General features: G+C 37.9%; 1 protein-coding gene across 1 annotated transcript in view; it reads left to right on the top strand.

Moving 5' to 3' along the window:
• The window catches only part of DISP1 (dispatched RND transporter family member 1), a 30,852-nt gene extending 11,732 nt beyond the window's left edge, over nucleotides 1–19,120 (top strand). Inside the window, exons 2-7 of the mRNA XM_088161142.1 lie at nucleotides 3,593–3,622; nucleotides 7,133–7,256; nucleotides 8,145–8,272; nucleotides 8,699–8,796; nucleotides 10,894–10,991; nucleotides 15,465–19,120. Of these exons, the coding sequence (XP_088017268.1) occupies nucleotides 3,593–3,622; nucleotides 7,133–7,256; nucleotides 8,145–8,272; nucleotides 8,699–8,796; nucleotides 10,894–10,991; nucleotides 15,465–19,109 (4,123 nt within the window). The 3' untranslated portion in view covers nucleotides 19,110–19,120. The remainder of the gene's footprint in view (nucleotides 1–3,592; nucleotides 3,623–7,132; nucleotides 7,257–8,144; nucleotides 8,273–8,698; nucleotides 8,797–10,893; nucleotides 10,992–15,464) is intronic.
• Nucleotides 19,121–20,829: the final 1,709 nt, after the last annotated feature.

Raw genomic sequence — 20,829 nt, 5'->3', positions numbered from 1 at the left:
ATGCATTGGATTAAGGAAACATGCTGCAGATGAAGTATGTCAGCCATAGTGTTATTATTAAGTCTCATGCTGAGGAACATGTTTTGTAACATTGCTTTGTGCCCTGTGATGTCCAGGTGATACAAAGCTTATGAATTAGATTTAATAAGACACAGGATTTCCAAAAGCTAGTTTTCCAGTGTGATGCTTGAAATTAGGACCAAACTCTCTCTCTGATATAGCTATTCACTTCCATTAACTCATTCAGAGAAAACTCATTCAATGCTGGAATCTAAAGGAGACTGTTGCCATGTTGCACAGCGTTTTCCCCTCCAGAAAGCTCAAGCATTGGTCATTGTCTTTCTCAGATGGAAAAATATGTAAAGCAATCATATTTTTTATACCTGTGAACTGCCCCTATTTAAGTAGGTTTGTACACAAAGGAGCAAATGTTTTCTACTACCTCACTGTTCAAAATCCTAGTAGAGACACTGAGGTTGAGTGCTTATTTAGGCTGGAAAGTGAATAATTAGAGCTGTAGTAGTCCAGTCCAAAGCTGATCAATCCTCCTGATACTCAGTTATTTCCTAGAGTAAACTTGCTGTCCTAGAGTAAACTTGCTGGTATTACAGCAGCCCTTTTTAAAGACACCATTCCTTCTTTTCAGCATGTTACACAGAAGGATGCTAGTCATCCAAAATATATTTCATACTGAGATACATCTGTGGGTTTTAACCAATCTATTTATCTTTATGTATTTCTTAACTGTGTGATATTCAGACAGAACTTGTCACTAGGAAAGGACAGAATGAAGCAAAGCACTTGTTGAGCAGGGGCTGACACTCGGAGTAAATGGTGCTAGAACAGGGCCTGTCCTTTTCTTCCTCTTTCCCTTTTCCCCTCTTGGAGCAAAGTACTTATTAGATTTTAATCAGTGACTGCAGTTTGTGCAGTAACTTGGTTGTGCTGGTCTTGTCACAAACGACTGTGATTGTCACTTTCTGCTATCAGACTTGTGAGAACTAAGTACAAAGGTAATTTAATACACAGATCAACTTGGCTTTTGTCCCAGCAAAAGAGTGTAATTCAATATTTCTTTCTCATGAAAACTGATGAGGACTCTTTTGTCCACACTTTTTTTTGGAGACTGATGATGTCATTTAAACTGGCTCAATGAAAGTATAATACTTCAAAAATTAGATACAGCAACATTAATTAAGTGGGAAAGATCTGGTTTTGCCATGCATTTCTGTATTTTAGAGCATAACTAAAGAATTTGGGGGCACAGTATTCAGGGATAACTTTTCCTATTGACCAATATAATAGAGTCATCACAACAGCTGCAAGGGATTGGTTACACTGCTGGAATTTAAACCCGGGTGTACCCAGGTTTTTTCAATGCATGCTTTTCAAAACAAAACAGTTTGATAGCAGGTGTGACCTTTAACCTTCCCTAACTTTGAAGAACTTAATCATCATCATTTGTTCAGGACTGAATATATTTTGCAGGTGGAGGAAACAGAGGGAAATGTAGTTTGGTTTTGATGGGACAGGGGGAGGATGAGGAATGATTGTGTTGGTATTTTTACCCACTTTGTATAAACCAAATTAGACACATTTAATTTTAAAGTAGCCCCCATGCAGAAGAAAACTATTTTATCTGCTGATATAAACTGGAATTATCATAGAAACCTTTATACAAGTCAGCATGAATACAAAGCTTGTACTAATCATTGTCATTGGGTGGCTCTGCTTGTGCCAAAGCATTGTCTGATACTGTTGCTCATGGCAGAGTCCATTATGGCACAGACAAAAACGAGTGACTGAATATATATGGAAATTCAGATCTTTACAAATGAAAGTTAGGAATTCATATTAGAATCACCTTACTAACAGTAAATATGTCTGTTTATATTTCTCTCTCATCTGTAAACCCAGGAGTCTATGCTGCAGTTAAAAAATTTGTTATTCCCAACCCTGTGGCTTTGCCCCCTTTTCCATAAAGTCATGAAGGCACATTCAGCGTGTGCTCTGCCTTGGTGCAGGTTCATGAAAGGGTCTGTTAAGCATTTCTCTTCATCCAGAGTCCTGTTACTGCTCACTTCAGATTCGAATTGAGTGAGTTTTGACTTCAGTACCTGGTTTCTGATCCTCCAGTCTCAGTCTAGCCTGAGCTGGGAAAAGTTGGTTTTGTGGTTGAGGCTGTCGATCAGACAAGCAGTCCCCCAAGCTTGCCACAACTTCTTTTCAGCCTCAGGGAATTTACTGTTCAGAGTAATTTCAGAACTCGGTTCTGTTGGGTTTCTCTACATTTTGGATGCTGGTGAGTCTGTTGTAGTGCTACCAGAAGTTTTTTGCATCAGTTGGAAAATTGGGTATTCAGTAGGGTTCAGTAACTCTGGAAGTCAGATTTGTGCACCTAGTCTGAAGGTTGGTGACACTTCATAAATTTAATCTTTTGTGGTTGCATTCAACAGAGAATCTTTGTCTATACCTTTCCTTAATCCTTAAGTTACTCTGTAACTGTAGATCGGTTATTCTGGTTTTCTCCAACTTCCTCGTGGCTGAAAAGAGCAAATCTTACTACTGTGTTGTAGTAAACAACTCTTACTACTTTGAAGAGCAGCAAATTTCATTCCTATGTAGTTGATTAAGTTTTTCTGAAAATCTCAGGGTAGTTTGAAGTTTGAACTGTTTATCTGTGTGTAAAAACATACAAATCTATGCTTTTGGCAATCTCAGTGTGATGCTACTAAGGGATCTATTTTATGCAAGTACCTGCTTCTTAACTCAGTGCTTTCCATACTTTTTAAAAGAAGTAATATTAAATCTGTCCTTGGTGGTAAAACAAATCCATACGTTAACTGAAGCCATTGTATGGTCACAACTTCAGAGTGGTTTTATGTCACATTCATGAAATTACTTGCAGATTCTTCATGAAGTGTTTTAAAGTGAAATTTATGTGAATACTAATGGTCCAATAGCTAAGAATTTGAACTGAACAGTGTTAGGTAAGAATAATTTCCACTTTGGGTTTGCTGTCTCCTCCTCAAAATAATGTACTTTATATTAGATTCTTAAGAAGTAACAAAAGCTTGCATAAAAATATTTTGTAGAGGTATTTTATGTCGTTCTATTTCCTGTATTATGGCAAGACAGAACTTATGGCCAAAATCATTTTTTGTAATGGAATTGCAAAGGACAACTGTGAAGTTTTGTGAATTGCAGTCAGAACATGATGTTGTCGTTGTCTGTTTCCATCATATGCAAACTTTGTCATGATTTTCAATAATATTGAATTTTTATCATATTAGTTTATTTGGTCTCTTGTTGAAAACTGGAAAAGCCTCTGGAATAGTAATTCCAAAATTCAGCTGCATAAAATTCCACTTTTGAAAACCCAGCTGTCTATAGCTATAATTATTCTCTGAACTACTTGTTTGCAAAGACTCAATTGAATATGATTGTGGGCCTTTCAAAATAATTCATATCCTAAAATATCTGATTTTTATAATTTATTTGCTTACCCATGTATGAGAATAATTAAACAAATTGGTGTGTGCATGCATATTTCATGCATTCTCAATTACTCACTTTCTTCTCTTTTTTTCAGACCAACCAGACCATTCAAGTTACCAAAAAGGTAAGATTTAGTGCTGTCATAGCTGAGGTTTGTGGAATTCTAGATGGGATGATGGCAAAGCTTTTATTCCCCATACAAAGCAAGAATAAGGAATATTCAAAGGAAATAATAGACATTCAAATTAAATCAGATTTTTGAAGTGTTTCTTTAGTCAGTGGGTAGTAAAATTCTGCAACTGCCACGGGAAACAAGGGAGGCAGATGCTATCAGCAAGGTCAAACAACATTTAGAAGAATTGATCTGCAATGGGTCCCTAAATAAACACTGAAATAAGGAGCCAGGGCTAAGTTCTTTAACATCCGTAATAACACATCTGTGAATCCAGGGGGAGCAGGAAGGGGATAGAACATGCAGGATATCCAAACTCAGGCTCTATTTACAGACAGAAAAGCAGTCTCCTCATTATTACTAGGCCAGAATTTAAAAATCTATGCTTTTCAAGAAAACAAGATTTCAAGGCTTCTTGTTTTCAACTATTTTAGGGCATTTTTATTAAAATCTATGCCTGGATGGATACTCCATGCCTCAGTACTTTTTTGATTAAGGGTTTCTCTGAGAAGTGGCTAGGTTGTATCATCAAAAGTGATAAACAAACCTGACATTCAAGTTCAGAAAATTTCATCATAGAAGTTTTAATTCTTCCTAAAACCCCATGCAGTCTAGAACACTTTTACAGGCTCTGTAGCATGTCAGGGTCAGAAAATAACAGCATTATATCTAAAACTATCAGTGCATCAGAATGGCAACAAGAAATCATCTCAAGTGAAAATACATTAAAAATCCATCATGCACAATCCATCTTTATGATTTGCTTTCACCAGAGAGCAGGCCTGTTTGTTAAGTACCTGTTTTGAGTTACAGAAATCTGTGTGTTTGTAAGATTTGGGTCACACAAATATCTGTTGTTCATAGTGACCTTTCTACAATACAGAAACTATATATGGTACATTTCTGTTTCTGTATGAGCCTGAGGAATGGTTGAACCTGAGGACATCTGTATACAGGAGCTGAATTGAGAAGTTTGTCACTAGCCACATATTATGCTTAAAATAGGAAAAGAACCTAAACATTCTCTTTTTTACCTTCTCCTTTTGAAGAAAACATCTGAGGTCTTGGATCACTTTTTGACAAATTGCTTGCTAACAGTGGTGCTTTTAGTGGTGCTAAATATAGGTTGAATTACTGTATCTCCTAAGCATTTTGAATTACTTAAAGCATGAATTTTTTAAAAAAAGCAAAAAAACAAGAAAACCAAACTGTTTTAGGTGTGTGAAAAACATCAGGAGGAAATAAATTAATGAAAGCTGTATGCATTTTAATGGTACATAGCTAGCTAAAATTAGTACCATTCTAACAGACTGAAAACAGGGCAAAATGGCATAAAAAGTGGTATTTCACTCAGTGTCCAACTTATGTGAGTTCATCATTCAGTGCTGAAATATTTTGGATGGAGAAAAAGCCAAGAAGGTGTAAGTGTGGCTATATGTCTAAGTCATTGCACAACCAAAAAATAGTTCAAATTAGGCATCCAAAAGTGGGAGGATTTATCTTGATTTAGAAAAGTACTAAATGCTGTGCTTAGCACTAAGGATATCCTTTCTGAACGTGATTCTTTCACTTGGAGGAACTGATTTAAGCGTTTTCCCCTTGGACTCAGGCATTTTCAGGCAAGTGCTTGTTTATGCCCAATATGTCAGGGTGGTGGCTTTCTCCTCACAGAGAAAAAAAAAGTAACTAAACTTATGTTATAGCTTTTTAATGGGTAAAAAATAAAAAACCTGTCATCTCTTTAGTCATGTACAGTGAGTTGGGGTTGAGGCTGGTTTAGGCAACTTGGTTGGAGCTAGAGCCCTCAGCAGCACTAAATAATGCTCAGACAGGTAAAATTAAAAATAGAGTGGTCAGTCCTTTTGTCAGCCCAGATCATCTTTGCTTATCTGAATTTCAGTATGTGGTAAAAGAAACAAGAGAAATGTGCAGGTGTAAACAAGCACTTCACTGTTTTCTGTATATGGCTTATTATCACATTAAACACTTAGGACAGAGTTTCTTTTACAGCTGAAAGAATTTACCCAATTTGAGAGTGCTCAGCTGAGATTGGAACTGTAGAGACAATATGTCAAAGTGGTAAATCTGGCACTAGTGATGAATAGGAAAATAAATCTTTGGGGTATAACTTTTATAACTTCAGAGCAAATGTCTGTAATGGCTAGTCAGTTATGGTTGGTGCTTAGAAAAACATTTAGTCCTATAAATAGGAAAAATCTATTAGGTCATTTACTTCCCTTCACTTCTTTGTACAATTGCTCATTTGGCAAGCTGCCCCTTTGTGATTGACTTTAATGAAAACTTTGACTCCAGATAGCTTTTCAAGCTTTTGCTAATTAACCTCTTGTGTGAGTGTGTCAGAATTATTCCATGTTTACTTAATGGGAAATGGAGAAACACCCAGTGCTTTGGATTTCCTTGCTATTCAAAGCTCTACTTAGACCCCTAGAGGTGCCTATTTCCACATGCTATGGAAAAATAGGAATAAACTTGCTCATGCCATTGGTTTTGCTGTCAGAACACTGGGAACCTACTGCTGGAGTGGGGAGATGGACAGAGTAGGACAGAAAATTTTGGTCGAGCTGATAATTGTATTGTGATTAATTAGTAAGTTGCTCTTAAAACTGAAAAAGAGCCATAATCTTTTAAGACAGTAGAAATAAGTAAAGGAGCTCTCTGCTATAAACTTTGATGTTATGCTGCTTGTAAGTTGAGGAGGAAATAAGAATGGAGATCTTCTTGATCAATATTTAATATCTACAGAGACCATTCATATAGAAGGATTCATACCCTATAATTACTTTTCTAATGCCTTTATGGGACTTCCTATGCTCTCTTTGCTCCCAATATTAGTGCTGCTTTTGAAATGTAAACTTTATGAATTCAAGTCTTGTAAGAAAAATCATTTAGAAACTAAGATTTCTTGATTTCACTTAGTTTTCTGAACATTTTTCTTGAATTAAGAACAATAAAAGTATTTTACAAAAATAATGAAAATTAGGTTTGCATATATAACAATTCTTCCAGTCATAAAATTTAGAATGAGATAGATGTTAAAATTCAAGGATGCTGTAAGAGTGGACAGTAAATGTTGGTTACTTTATGTATCATGTTGCCAATCTTTGAACTACAACAGATTTCATGGATTATGAGTATGTAGGGTTTGAATTTTTTTTTAATGACTATTTTAAAAATAGATCAAATATTTTCTTTGGGTTCTACTTTAAAACAGATCTTTTTCTTTCTTGGATGTTTTGCTTTAAAACGCTTAAGTTTAAAAAAGCCCAAGTAGTGATGTTCTTGACAAAGCATTTTTTTTCTAGTGGTTTGCAGTCATGGATAAGCTTGCATTTTGTCAGAATCTTGGGGAAAAATACTAGTCTGATCTGCAAAGCTCTTTAAAGAGTATGGATTTGTGCAGCTTTGGTTGCTGTAGCACCTCTCCCTGCTCCTCTCTCACAGCTACGCCGCGCTCATCGCCGACTGGCCCGTGGTGGTCCTGGGCATGTGCACCGTGCTCATTGTGGTGTGTGCACTCGTGGGAATATTAGTTCCAGATCTTCCAGATTTCTCTGATCCACTGCTGGTAAGCCAATATCAATCAGTTGTACTGTGAAATAAGTATTTTTTGTTTGCCATTTTATCCAGTAGAACCACTAAACAGCAAATGCAAGTGCAGCAATCGATACAGTATTAAATGTTGACATTGGAGCAGCAAATGATAATACAAAGCTGCAGTTGCCATCAGAGAATGTTACCCACTGGTTTCCATTCCCTCTGATGAAGGCCAGGATCTGTTAAAAGAATGGGGATTCTAAGTGTCTTCTGGGGATCAAGTAATAGCCATATTGCACTCATTTTTTACTTTCGTGAATTGTCTTAAGCATGAGTACTTTTCAGGATTTTTCACTGAAAATACGGCATTTAAGTATTATCCTCAAATAAAAATAAACTGTTCCTCTAAGTTATTGGTATTTATAAGATAGTATGTGTATCTCTGCATATCCATATTTAATGGATATATCTTGAAAACAGCCAAGTTGTTAAAATTGTTTGAAAGTCACTTTCAAAATTATTTAAATATTTGCCTTATTCTTGGAGAAATAGAGAAGAAATACTTGACAGTTTTTAGTCATATATAATCAATAAAGAGTGATAATTGAGGTACAGAAGAGAACAATATAGAAATGCCCTTTCTCTGAAAACCAAGTGTTGAACATTTGGTGGACTAAATCATCATCTCTCCTCAGGGAGAGCAGTAGGACGTGTAAGAATTCTTAATCCCTTGTCACTCTCTACAGTTGGTCATTATTTTGTCTGACTTGTCATAAAGCATTTTACCTCTAAAAGTAGAGGCCTGGAGTAATTATGCCTCATAATGAAAACTATCCATCACTTTGATCGTGTAGCTGCTCTCCCGTTTGTGCTGAAGAATGAAAAGCATTAATGGAATTTTGTGCTTCTCTCCCTTTAGGGTTTTGAACCCAGAGGGACAGCCATAGGACAGAGATTGGTCACCTGGAACAACATGGTGAAAAACACAGGGTACAAAGCAACACTTGCAAACTATCCTTTCAAATATGCAGATGAGCAAGCTAAAAGGTAATAAGGCTTTATAGTATTTTGTTTTATTGGTGGTTTTGTATGTACATCGCCAGTACCCTCTGAAGTTAATATATATATATATATATATATATACTGCCACTGGCTTCCATAAATACTAATCTAATATTCTACAGTTCTTAAGGCCTTTCATATCAGGCTAGATATTTCCCATTACAAGCTTTTTTAAAAAATGTATATTTTTACTTTTATCTATGGGTATTTTCGGTACTGGACTCAATGTCCTTTCATTTGAAGTCTCTTAATTTAAAGAAAAAAACTAAATTGCTCTGTTGGTTTTTGTATACCAAAATCACATATATTTTCTCATGTGTGAAAGCTGTTAAGCTGTGTGACTTGTTTGGATGGTGCTTCTTTAAATGATTTCTTTGCTAAGGTAAAGTAAAACTCTTTGTTCTGGTTTAGTCATCAAGATGACAGATGGTCAGATGATCACTATGAAAGAGAGAAGAGGCAAGCAGACTGGAACTTCCACAAGGATACCTTTTTCTGTGATATTCCAAGTAAGTTGAGAAATGATACAAGGAAAGCTAAAAACTTCTAGCATTTCAGAATTTTCTGAACTCCTCTGTATATTGTATGCCATATTAGGAAGATTTTTTTTACTTAATATATACACACAAGAAACATCATCTTTCTCCTTGCAGAAATCTTGATAAAATTGGGCTGAAATGTTTCAAAGTCACTTTCAAAATTATTTCAAAATTTGCCTTATTGGTTCTATTCTGTTGGCTCTTTCTCAGAATAAACTGTATTTACTTGAAGTGCTTCCTTTAAGTGTTTCCATTTCCTGTAAGGAATTTTATTAGTTCTTGGTAGTACTGAACATTCTAAAATCAGTGTTTTGTGTGTGGCTAGACATGTAGCCCTTAATTCACGCTTGGGAAGAAGTTGTGTTTTGTCTGTGCCATTAAATTAATTCTAAAAAACCTAAATCAAAATATTTTTCCTGTATATGTTAGAAAATAATCCACCAGTTATGTTTTGTACAGAATGTGGAGGTTTGTTTATGGAAAAAACAAAGACACACAAAAAAACCCAACAAAGAAAACATCCCCCTCAAAGAAACAGAAATAAAAATAAAAATAAAATGTCCCCACCTTAAAGCACTGTATGCTTATGGAGCTAAGTTAAGATAGAGGACAAAAAAGACAAAGTCTTTTGACTTTTTGCAAGGCACACTGCAGAACTTTGATAAGTTCTGTTCTGGCAGAGAGATGTAGATCTTGCCTCTATTCATAGAAGGACCTGAGCTCTTTTGTGGCTACTTCCACATGTGAGGACTGATAACAGCACAAAACACAATTGTGAAATTATTTGTTTAGATTACTTGGTCTAAGAGAGCAATGACCAGGGAAAACTGGAGTGAAGAGCAGATTTTTATTCTTTTTTTTTTCAATTACAGTATGGTCTTATATCTAAGTGAGAGGATGGGAGCAAGGTCATCATTTCTGCTCCTGTGAACAGAACCAAATTAGACTGGGAATATCATGAGTAAGGGAGAGGAAATGTGCTTGGTACTCTGCTGAGCATTAACTTGAAGCAGAATTAACTCCTCTTATCCAGGCTGCTGTTCTGCACAGTCTCACTCTTCTTTCCTCTGCTGTGTCTGCATAGTCTCAGTTGTGACAGTCATGAAGGAATTGTGTTTCTATGGGAAAATTTACCAGTCCTTTATGTAAAGAAAACAGCTGACTTCCTCTTGACCCACTTTTGTCATTCCTGTTATCTTTCTTTGTCTGCTCAAGGACCTTCAGATTTCAGTTCCCTTGATCCTAAAGCATGGTTGGAGATCATAAAGCACTGCCCCTGAGTCTTTTCATTGCAGCCTTGTGGAAGGCAAAAATTCTGCAGCTTCACAGCAGTGGGGAAAATTTGGCCTTTTGGGTTTTTGGAATATTTTAATTAATGTGATAATGTTTCTTAACCCAAAGTACCATACAGTCTTAGGCAGTACTATATATTTGCATGTGTGTATTTGTTTCCCTTGTGAGTTCTGCAGACAGATCTCACTGTCACTAAGTAATTATTTCCTTTCCTAAATCTATCTTCTGATAAATGCAATTTAATTTGTAATTTAAGCTCCATGTGTCTAAACTGTGGAATTCTTGAAAATGGCCTCAAGGATATCACAACAATTTCCACTGCAGTCATTTGCTTCTAAGGCAAAAACATTCTTGTAGAAACAGCTTTATAATTATTATTTATATTCCCAAATGACTTAGTAAATCAGCCTTTGATTACTATTATCAGTGTGCTGCCATTATGCTGTGCCAAGAATTTCATAGTTTGCTGATTAGATCTTTTGATTTTTATTTGTTTGTCATATTTCAGAAGATAGTTTGCTTGAATAGAAGTCTGTAGAGCTTCTGAGTGGTACGTAGTATTGAAGATTCCATGTTTACTATAAGCACTTTAAGGAAATGGAAACTTTCATGTGGAGTGAGTCTTAGAGATAAACAGCTCATCTTGAAAAGGAGGTGAATTCCCATGACTCGACAAAGATTTCAAATGTGTCATTTGAATGGTGGGATTTTGCCTCAGCCTTTGATACCAGGCCCACCCAAACAATGAGTGAAAACCCCCTTCTGTAATTTCAGGTGATCGCTATTCACGAGTGGTGTTTACATCAACAGAAGGAGAGAATTTATGGAATTTGAACGCAATTAAGTCAATGTGCAATGTAGACAACTTGAGGGTAAGTCAACATGGCATTTGTTTCACTTGCAGATACAGAGCATGCATTTGAAGCTTTGTTTTGCTGCCCACTGCCAGCTAGTAGCATATGAGAGGACTTTATGTGGTTCAGCTCGTGTCAGATGGTTGGTCAACATGTACATGCAGTTAAAAACAACTTCCAATTTGTACATCAGGTTATATATTGGGGAAATTCTCTGAGTTTTCTACTAATAGCATCCAGAATGGGTTAGAAGAGGGTTGCTTCAGGAAAGGACTAGCTTAACTTTTACTCTGTATTTCCTCATAGAATATTGTTCCATGGAGTTTTGTTCTTGGGTTCCAGCAAATAATTGATTTTTCTTGTGTTTTCACCTCTAGGTGAACTAGCTATAATCTCATAGTCTATGCAGTTTTCTCTGACACACAGTGGATCACTCAAATTTTTTTTTTGTTTGCTGGCAAATGGACAGCAAAGGAACTTAAGTAAAATAGCTGGAAATACAGTCCAGTTAATTGGATGTTGATAACGATAATTGAAGAGTAAAACTAATTTTCTCTTTAAACTTTATCAGTAAAATGTAAGCTTGTCACTTGCTGGAGCGAACTCCTTTGAACCTCTGAGTAACCATGAACTTTTGGTTCACATACTGATGACTTTGCATGGAAATGAAGCAATATGTTTTTCATCTGTTAATACTGAACAAATTATTTCCATTTTGCTCTTCTCCAAAACAAAAATATTCATAGACAACTTAATTCATATTTCTCATTTATTTAATGAGAAATATTTTCATTATTAGATTGATCGTTGCCTATTAGACAGCTATATTAATTTAGCAAATTCCCAAACTGTTTTCTCTACAGCAGCTATCGTTTGCTGGCTTAAAATGTTGAGCTGTAGTGGAACATTGTATAAGGAGTCTCCCTTGGCAGTCTGCTGACAGGCATTTTGTCTTGGTTGGCCTCCCTTGGTGGAAGTGGATTTTGTCCTCACACACTCTTGAAATGTTCTCTGTTTCCCCATCAGAGATGATTGCAGTGACAGGATGGCTCATGTGGTTTTATCTGTTGCAATCAGAACGAGCCAGGTGAGCAGAGAACAGGATCTAAAGCAGCCCAGCTCAGTTTTGAATGGGCTGAGCTAGGGAGTCATCATATCACCAATTCAATCAGGAGATCCAGGGGAGAATAACCTTTAACAAGGGTAAAAAACTGAGACTGAGGGAGGAGATGCTAATCTGTGCATTTAACTGTAGAAATTTAGTCACACAGGCAGATCATTGCAAAGCAATGCAGTCTGAATTAAAAAACATCATTCTGTTTAACAGATGACAGTTAATTACCTCTGAAGAGTATCTCTGTAATGGTTGCATTACTCCTGAGAATTTTCTTCTTTTGTTCCTCCCCATCTGTTTACCTTGATAATAATGTATTATATCAAATACTGCTATACTTTCTGAGGGAAGGATGAAACTACTTTACTACAACAAACAAGCCCCATAAAACCAGCTCTTCCTTTGAAATAAGAACACTTCAGAAAATGAAATGTTTGCTGCAACATCTACACCCACAGTTGTGTAGATATTGATAAATAATATTGTTGTAAGTAATGTTTTTATAGATATTTATTTGTAAATTACTTAGGAATAAAGTAATTGAACATCTCAGCTGAGCAGAGCAATAGTGCATCATGGCAGCAGCATTGATTTTTAGCTAGTTAGTATAGAAAACAAATTAATGTCTTTAGGTTTTGCTATTATTGTTGGTCTGTGCATGTAAATTTATTATAAAAATTAGATACTCAGGACTCAGAAAGGGATGAAGTTTTTTTTATAGTTTCTTTTTTAAGTGCTTGTTGCTTATAAATAGCATTTTAAAGTATTTTAACACTTTCTAGCAGTTTTTGAGTACTTTTAACACTTATTAGAACTCACAAAGTGCTGTGCTTTATCCCACTTCTGAATGCTAAGTTCTGCTGGCAGCCAGTCCCTAGGGAGGGAGAGGATGCTGACTTGCAGTGCAGCCATAGCAAAAAAAATCATTATTTTGGTGACCTTCTGGTCTTACAGACTCCTTTCTGGCTGCAGTTATTTTTGGTTTTGTGTTCATGGTTGTTTAGGGCCACAGTTCTGTTGAATTAAGTGGTAAAGCTTTCTGTATTCAAAGACAGGAAAACCAGTCACTGCTTGGTGGAAATGCAAACCTTAGAATTTATATATTTTTCTGATGATATGCAGGATATCAGCACCAACTAGTATTGGCTTTAGTACAGAACTAACAGCATATCCTCTATGTATTAATTGCATTCCCATCTGCTTGTAACTGCCTTAACTAAAGGTTTTACTGACACTTAGGGGCTCTACCCTGCAGCTGTTCAGCATATGCTAGTTCTATAATCTTGTTGGAAACTTTATATACAAAATAGTTATAGGAGGTGTTCTAATTTTTTTACAACTTGGATAAGAAAAGGGTTTTTTTTTTCACCTGTTAATTGCAGAATGTTTTCCCTATATACTGTATACAGTTATTTTATAAACTTTAATGACTGTATATTATGTCTTCAGACTTCCCCAAAGCAATGGATTTGTGATTCTCTGTCACTGCAGAGAGCCATTTGGGCAGATCTGCCCACAGATGCATACAGGTTGCACAGTTTTGTTTCCTTGCTTGTTCCAAAATAAATTAAAGTGGTGCCAGTGGTAGGCCAGTCTGGAAACACCAGAATGACCTTTCCAGTTCCTTTGGATCACCAACAAAGCCCAATGCTACAATCTATTAACGTTTTACGTAGTATTTTAATGAGCTATCAGGAGCTAAGTTTTGTATTTTACTTTCTAATTTCGAGCTGCCAGCTCATGTTACTTTGTCTGTGGCAGCAGTTACTTTGCCAGTGAATGTTTATGGCCTGCAGCAAGTGTAGAAGAACAGTGTATAAACCTCATTGTCCCATCTTGAACCTGAGTACATAGGGAAGACAATACAATCCTTTCCTCCCAGTTTGCCTATTATATCCTCATAGGACTAACCTGGAGATGTGCCATGAAAAACACAGATATGCTATTCCAGTGCTTCCTTTTATTTAGTAGGTTGTTCAGTTTTTCCTGAGTTTGCATGTGTGAGTGTTTTTATCTGGAAACAATCAAATGTGAATTATCCTGTTTTTTTGGAATGCCAGTTTGTTATTGTTCAGAAACCGGTTGACAAAATTTGGTCCATATTAAGACCTTTATAACTGCTGAGAGAATCCCCAAGTGTATCTTTTGGTCTGCATTATAAAGGATTGCTAATAATAAGCCTGTGCAGTTTTGCTGAAGGAAAAAAAAAAGAAAAAAGAGACTAAGTGGTTTCTTTCAGATCACCTAAATTTAAAGCATACATGGACAACTGTTTCAGGGTGCACTCCTATGAAGTCTGAAGCACATGGCTTTATTTATGTGACTCTATTAATATGTGTTCATTCTGTGTAACTTGATCAAAACAGAACTTTTACATATATTTTAACTATTTGAAGGATTAATTCTACTTTGTCACATGTAACAGAAGCTCTGTTTTTTGAGACACTTATTCCTCGTGCTCTTCAAAGATTGAGTTTTCTCAACTTGAGAGAATTTCCCTGATCTAGCCTTGTTACTTAAGAGTTTCACTTCTGGTTTATAGTTACCTTCAGTTTGTGTAGAAGTGTCTTGTGGTGATTTAGCTAAGTCATGCTCTTACTGTCTTCAACTAAATCTGGAGTATTCTAGAAGTGAAAGAAAAATACCCCATAAGGGATTAAGACTCATTTAGTTCAGGAGAATCTTTAGCCAGAATGTGCCGTGCACCATGGGTGCAGTGTTCAGAGGAGTGACCTGTTACTTTGGGGTGCTTCAGGACAGTGCAATTATCTTGTGCTTGTGCTTTGGAAATCGTGTATGACTTAGGGACATGCAGTGCCTGGGTGGCAGGCAGAACTGTTTGGGGACAGTGCCTGCCAGCTGTACAAGACCTAAAAGAGACCCATAAAATCAGGATTGTAGAAGAGAGATCAGGTGATGGAAGTTAGGGTAAAGCTGTTATATCCTTCCTTTCAGGTAAGTCCTTGGCTCTCCTAGGAACTTCAGGATGTGATTCCAAGGAGAATGAAACTTCACTGATGTATGGCTGATTGTTTATTCTTAGGAGTATAGCATGAGATAATAGAAGAGAGTTAACAGTCCTCAGTCTGGAAAGAAACAAAGCAGCTCAGTGGATCTTCAAATAATACTCTTAATGCTTCTGCCAATTCTGTGCCACTGTGACAAGTCCGTATATTGGTGGTTTAGTCTGCTGCATGTAAGAGGATACTGATCTAAAGCAGTGTTTGTGGACATAAGAATTTAAAATGGTAATGCCAAAGGACCGTAAACTGAATTTTCATAATTTAAAGGGGTTTCTTGGGTTGGTTTTTTTGGTTACTGAATGTTTCAGACTGTTACTTTAAATTGGATTTTTCTCCCTGTCTGTCTTTATACAGATCAGATCCCATTCCCAGTTTGGTGATCTGTGCCAGAGAGCCACTGCTGCTTCGTGCTGTCCCAGCTGGACACTGGGCAATTACATTGCTATTCTGAACAACAGGTCATCATGTCAGAAGATTGTGGAACGGGATGTGTCTCACACCCTAAAGCTGCTTCGCACTTGTGCCAAATACTACTACAATGGGACCCTGGGGCCGGACTGCTGGGACATGAATGCCAAAAGGAAGGACCAACTCAAGTGTACTAACGTGCCTCGCAAATGTACCAAGTACAACGCTGTTTACCAGATCCTCCACTACCTAGTGGACAAGGATTTCCTAAGCCCAAAGACAGCTGACTATGTCTTACCAGCTTTAAAATACAGCATGCTCTTCTCTCCCACTGAGAAAGGGGAAAGCATGATGAGCATTTACCTAGATAACTTTGAGAACTGGAATGCTTCGGATGGTGTAACAACCGTCACAGGGATTGAGTTTGGAATAAAACATAGGTTGTTTCAAGATTACCTGTTGATGGATACTGTGTATCCTGCCATAGCCATTGTAATTGTTCTATTAGTTATGTGTGTGTACACCAAGTCCATGTTTATCACGCTGATGACTATGTTTGCAATAATTAGTTCCTTGATTATTTCTTATTTTCTCTATCGGGTAGTATTTAATTTTGAGTTCTTTCCATTTATGAATCTCACAGCATTGATTATCCTTGTTGGGATTGGAGCAGATGATGCTTTTGTCTTATGTGATGTTTGGAACTACACGAAGTTTGATAAACCTCATGCTGGAACCTCTGAGACAGTGAGCATCACATTGCAGCACGCTGCTCTTTCCATGTTTGTCACGAGTTTTACAACCGCTGCTGCCTTCTATGCTAATTATGTCAGCAATATCACAGCAATCAGGTGTTTTGGTGTTTATGCTGGCACTGCCATTCTGGTGAATTATGTTTTGATGGTTACGTGGCTGCCTGCTGTAGTTGTATTACATGAACGATATCTTCTCAATATTTTCAGTTGCTTTAAGAAACCTCAGCAGAGGGTATACAACAACAAAAACTGCTGGACAGTGTTGTGCCAAATGTTCCACAAGATTATTTTTGCAGTCTCAGAAGCATCCAGAATATTTTTTGAGAAAGTTTTGCCATGCATTGTTATCAAATTTCGGTATATTTGGCTTTTCTGGTTCCTTGCCTTAACAATTGGTGGAGCATATATTGTGTGTGTGAATCCAAAGATGAAGCTGCCGTCGTTGGAGCTCTCCGAGTTTCAGGTATTTAGGTCTTCTCACCCATTTGAACGATACGATGCAGAATACAAAAAACTTTTTATGTTTGAACGTGTCCACCACGGAGAAGAGCTCCACATGCCGATTACAGTAATCTGGGGTGTCACACCTGAGGATAATGGTGACCCTTTAAACCCTAAAAGCAAAGGAGAGCTGCAGCTAGATACCAGCTTTAATATCGCTAGCCCAGCTTCACAGGTTTGGATTTTACGTTTCTGTCAGAAGTTAAGAAATCAAACCTTTTTTTATCAGACAGATGAACAAGACTTCACAAGCTGCTTCATTGAAACATTTAAGCAGTGGATGGAAAATCAGGACTGTGATGAGCCATCTCTTTACCCCTGCTGCAGCCACTGGAGCTTTCCATACAAACAAGAAGTTTTTGAATTATGTATCAAGAGAGCTATAATGGAACTAGAAAGAAGCACAGGGTACCATTTAGATAGCAAAACCCCAGGGCCTCGCTTTGACCTTAATGACACCATCAGGGCAGTGGTGTTGGAGTTCCAAAGCACCTACCTCTTCACACTGGCTTATGAGAAAATGCATCAGTTCTACAAAGAGGTGGACTCATGGATTTCAAGTGAGCTTAGTTCTGCTCCTGAAGGTCTTAGCAATGGTTGGTTTGTGAGTAACCTTGAATTTTATGACCTTCAGGACAGTCTTTCTGATGGTACTCTGATTGCCATGGGCCTTTCAGTTGCCGTTGCATTTAGCGTAATGCTTCTTACAACTTGGAACATAATCATAAGCCTTTATGCAATAGTTTCAATAGCTGGAACTATTTTTGTCACTGTAGGTTCTCTGGTTCTTCTTGGGTGGGAGCTGAACGTGTTGGAATCTGTGACAATCTCGGTGGCTGTCGGCTTGTCAGTGGACTTTGCTGTTCATTACGGAGTGGCTTACCGCTTAGCCCCTGACCCTGACCGAGAGGGGAAGGTCATTTTTTCTTTAAGCCGGATGGGTTCTGCCATTGCAATGGCTGCCTTGACTACATTTGTAGCTGGGGCAATGATGATGCCCTCGACAGTGTTGGCATACACGCAGCTTGGCACTTTCATGATGCTTATAATGTGCATTAGTTGGGCTTTTGCAACGTTTTTCTTCCAGTGCATGTGCCGATGCCTTGGGCCCCAGGGCACCTGTGGCCAGATCCCACTACCAAAAAAACTGCGGTGTAATGCCTTCTCTCAGGCCTTTTCAGGAGCCCAAGGGGGCAGGGGTCAAAACAAATCACATCCTGTTAGCAAGTATCAGCTGGACTCCAGAAGTCAAAAACCAGAAATGGAGCATGAGCACTATGAGCTTGAACCTCTGGCATCACAAACCGGAATCTGTAACCCTGCGGAGAAAGTGACGTACGAAGAGACTCATATCTGCTCAGAGCTCTTCAGCAGCAGGCCCCAAAACTCGTGTGTGCCTATGCATCCAGCCTATAACAGTGAAGTGAGTAAAGGCATCAAAAACGTTGCTAATTCAGCTGTGCTGCCGACATCTATTGACCAACACACCATATGCCCGATTTTCTCTCAAAACAGGCAGTGTAGCTGTCCTGATGCATATAAGCAGGTGGCAGTGAAGTGGAGTCCGCACTCCTGTCAGCAGTTAAGTGATGCCTTCTGTTACCAGTGCTCTCCTTCCCCAGGGACTGTGCAGATCCAAAGCTCTGTAGCTCCTATAAATGCTTTACAGCAAGCTGCCGAGGGTTACGTGCATCCAGTCCAGCATGTCCTCCATTGCAGCTGCCTTCAAGGAAGGCTCAAAAGAACGATGACACAAAACTCTTTGCCTAAAAACTTTTTCCTGCAGTCTGTGCAACAATTCCAGGCACATCAAAGAATAAACAGGACAGATACACATGCTCATCAAAACCCAGAGGAAAACGTAAGAACTGTTCCAAAGGTGATGAGCTCCTCACAGTTCCTCTGCCGAAACGCAGCACCTCTAATAGTGCGTTGCTCTGAATGTGAGAACAGTGTCTCAAATAACCAAAAGGGATTCTGTCAGCAGACAGACAAGTGTGATGAAAAGGGTGGTACAGAAGCAAATGGGGTGGAAAGCAAGAAAGCCTCTCTGTCCAAGCAGAAAAAGAAAGCTGAGAGCAAGATAGATCAGCGTTCTTTGCAGAATGACCGAGTTTTGAAGGCTGACCAAAACGATAGAAAACACCTGCTGACCAGGTCAGGCAGAGAGGCTCGCTCCGAGGGTTGCCATGAAAGTTCACACTGTTGTGGCAAGGCAATCGCAGTGAAGTGCAATTCTGTTGACTGTCAAATGCCAAACATCGAAGCCAATGTGCCTCCTATGTTAATGCGCCCAGAACTTTCCAATGAAAGTTTGTTAATAAAAACGCTATAATAAACCTTTAATTTGGCAATCCTGCGTCTTTCTTTTAAAAGTAAGTTTAAAGCACTAGAAAGGAAAATCCTGAAGAAATATGAATTATAATTTGCCTTTTGGAATGAAAAATGTATTTTATAGAACAATAACATTTATACATTTCATAAAGCCATTACATGTAGTAAAACCTGATGTTGTCCAGAATGTTTTTTTGCTATAACTCATAAAGTGGGTTGTGCTTCATGTAGGTTTTGTTCCAGGGCATTAGTGTTTGATTTCTGCTTATAAACCATCTCAAGAAATAAAGCATTACAAAGAAACTCTCCCTATTCTGAAGCCAGGACTTGTGAGATCGATAACGTTTGGGGCAGACTGAGATTGCCACATTTCCTGAGTACATCATTTACCTTTATTCTACTGCTGCCTTGGCAGGCTTCTGCACAGCTTGAAACTGCAGCAGGACTGTAACTTGTTCTTTCAGGATTGTTTGACAGGCCAGCTCTGCAGGGTAGCCTGTTTGGGGAATATTTTTAACTATTCATCCTAACAAAATCTAAAGAAAAGCTCCTGGAGGTTTACAGCATTTACACTGCCTGTGTTGCATTTCTGTGTATATAGTGCAGTAAAGCATTTTAAACTGCCTTTCTGGCAGTTACTGTATAGACTTTACCATTACAAACCAGAGAATACAGGTGGGAACAATAATCAGTGAACATTGACTTCTCAGTGATGACAACAAAAATACAGTTTATGCAGCTGACAGATGCATGTAAAATCAGGAGTTGTATAATTGAAGTGCCTTGCAATACTGAACTTTTTCCCACAGAGTTAATCTACCGTGGAGAAAGGCGTAGTTAATGCACAGGTTCTAGACTTACTGCCAACTATCAGATTAAGTCAACTTAAAAGGCTCAGAAACATAAATTAAAGTATTGTGCTCTGAGTGTTCCTATCTGGAGACGTTCCAGGATGAAGTTACAAATACTGAACTAAGCCATGTAATGAAGACATTGGATTTCAGATGTTGTATCTGTGTAAGTACAGGGTCTAGTCACATGATAGCTGTGGGTAATCATGGGAACACTTGCTGGTTTTACCCTCAGGGAGAGTGGATTTGAGAGCTGGAACTGTGTAGCATGTCATAATTTCTATGTGCCTTAATGACAAATCTCTCTTCATGTCATGGCTTGGTTATGCTGCTGATGTTGATTGATGATACACGGAGAATAGATTTCATGGGCTGATGTGATATCAGGTACTTGGTGTGTAATGAATCACTGGAGGAAAAGCCTGGCTAATTCTGTCCTAGTGTTCATGTTGAAGGCATGCAGAAGGTTCACATCATGCAACAAAACCACTTTGGTTTGGCTGGGAGTAGTGATGTTACTGCTTCTATGTCCCAGTGACTGGAAGAGGTTGAAATCTACAGAAAAACCTAAATCAGTTTTACATGATTTGAAAAGAGTATCATTCTTTCTTAGTTATAAAATAAAACACGGTTTTAGTTACCTTGGAACTCAATTTAGAGCCTGATTCTTTAGTTTGTAATAAGAGCAATTCAAGGCTTTTCTGTGCACTGCAGATGCCATTGATTATAAGCTGACACTTGCAGTGCTAGCAATCTAAAGAAATTTAGGGAATAAGAAATAAACTGGAGTGTTGCTGTTGTCTGGCTTTTTTCCTGCCCACCACACCTGGTGGAGTGTGGTTTGTCAGACCTTGCCAAAGCAGCATGTAA

The sequence above is a fragment of the Sturnus vulgaris genome, chromosome 3 (assembly GCF_052056855.1).
Source record: "Sturnus vulgaris isolate bStuVul1 chromosome 3, bStuVul1.hap1, whole genome shotgun sequence".
In the NCBI taxonomy this organism is placed as follows: Eukaryota; Metazoa; Chordata; class Aves; order Passeriformes; family Sturnidae; genus Sturnus; species Sturnus vulgaris.
Note: the sequence above shows the minus strand (reverse complement) of the source record. Positions and strands in the feature narration are given on the sequence as shown.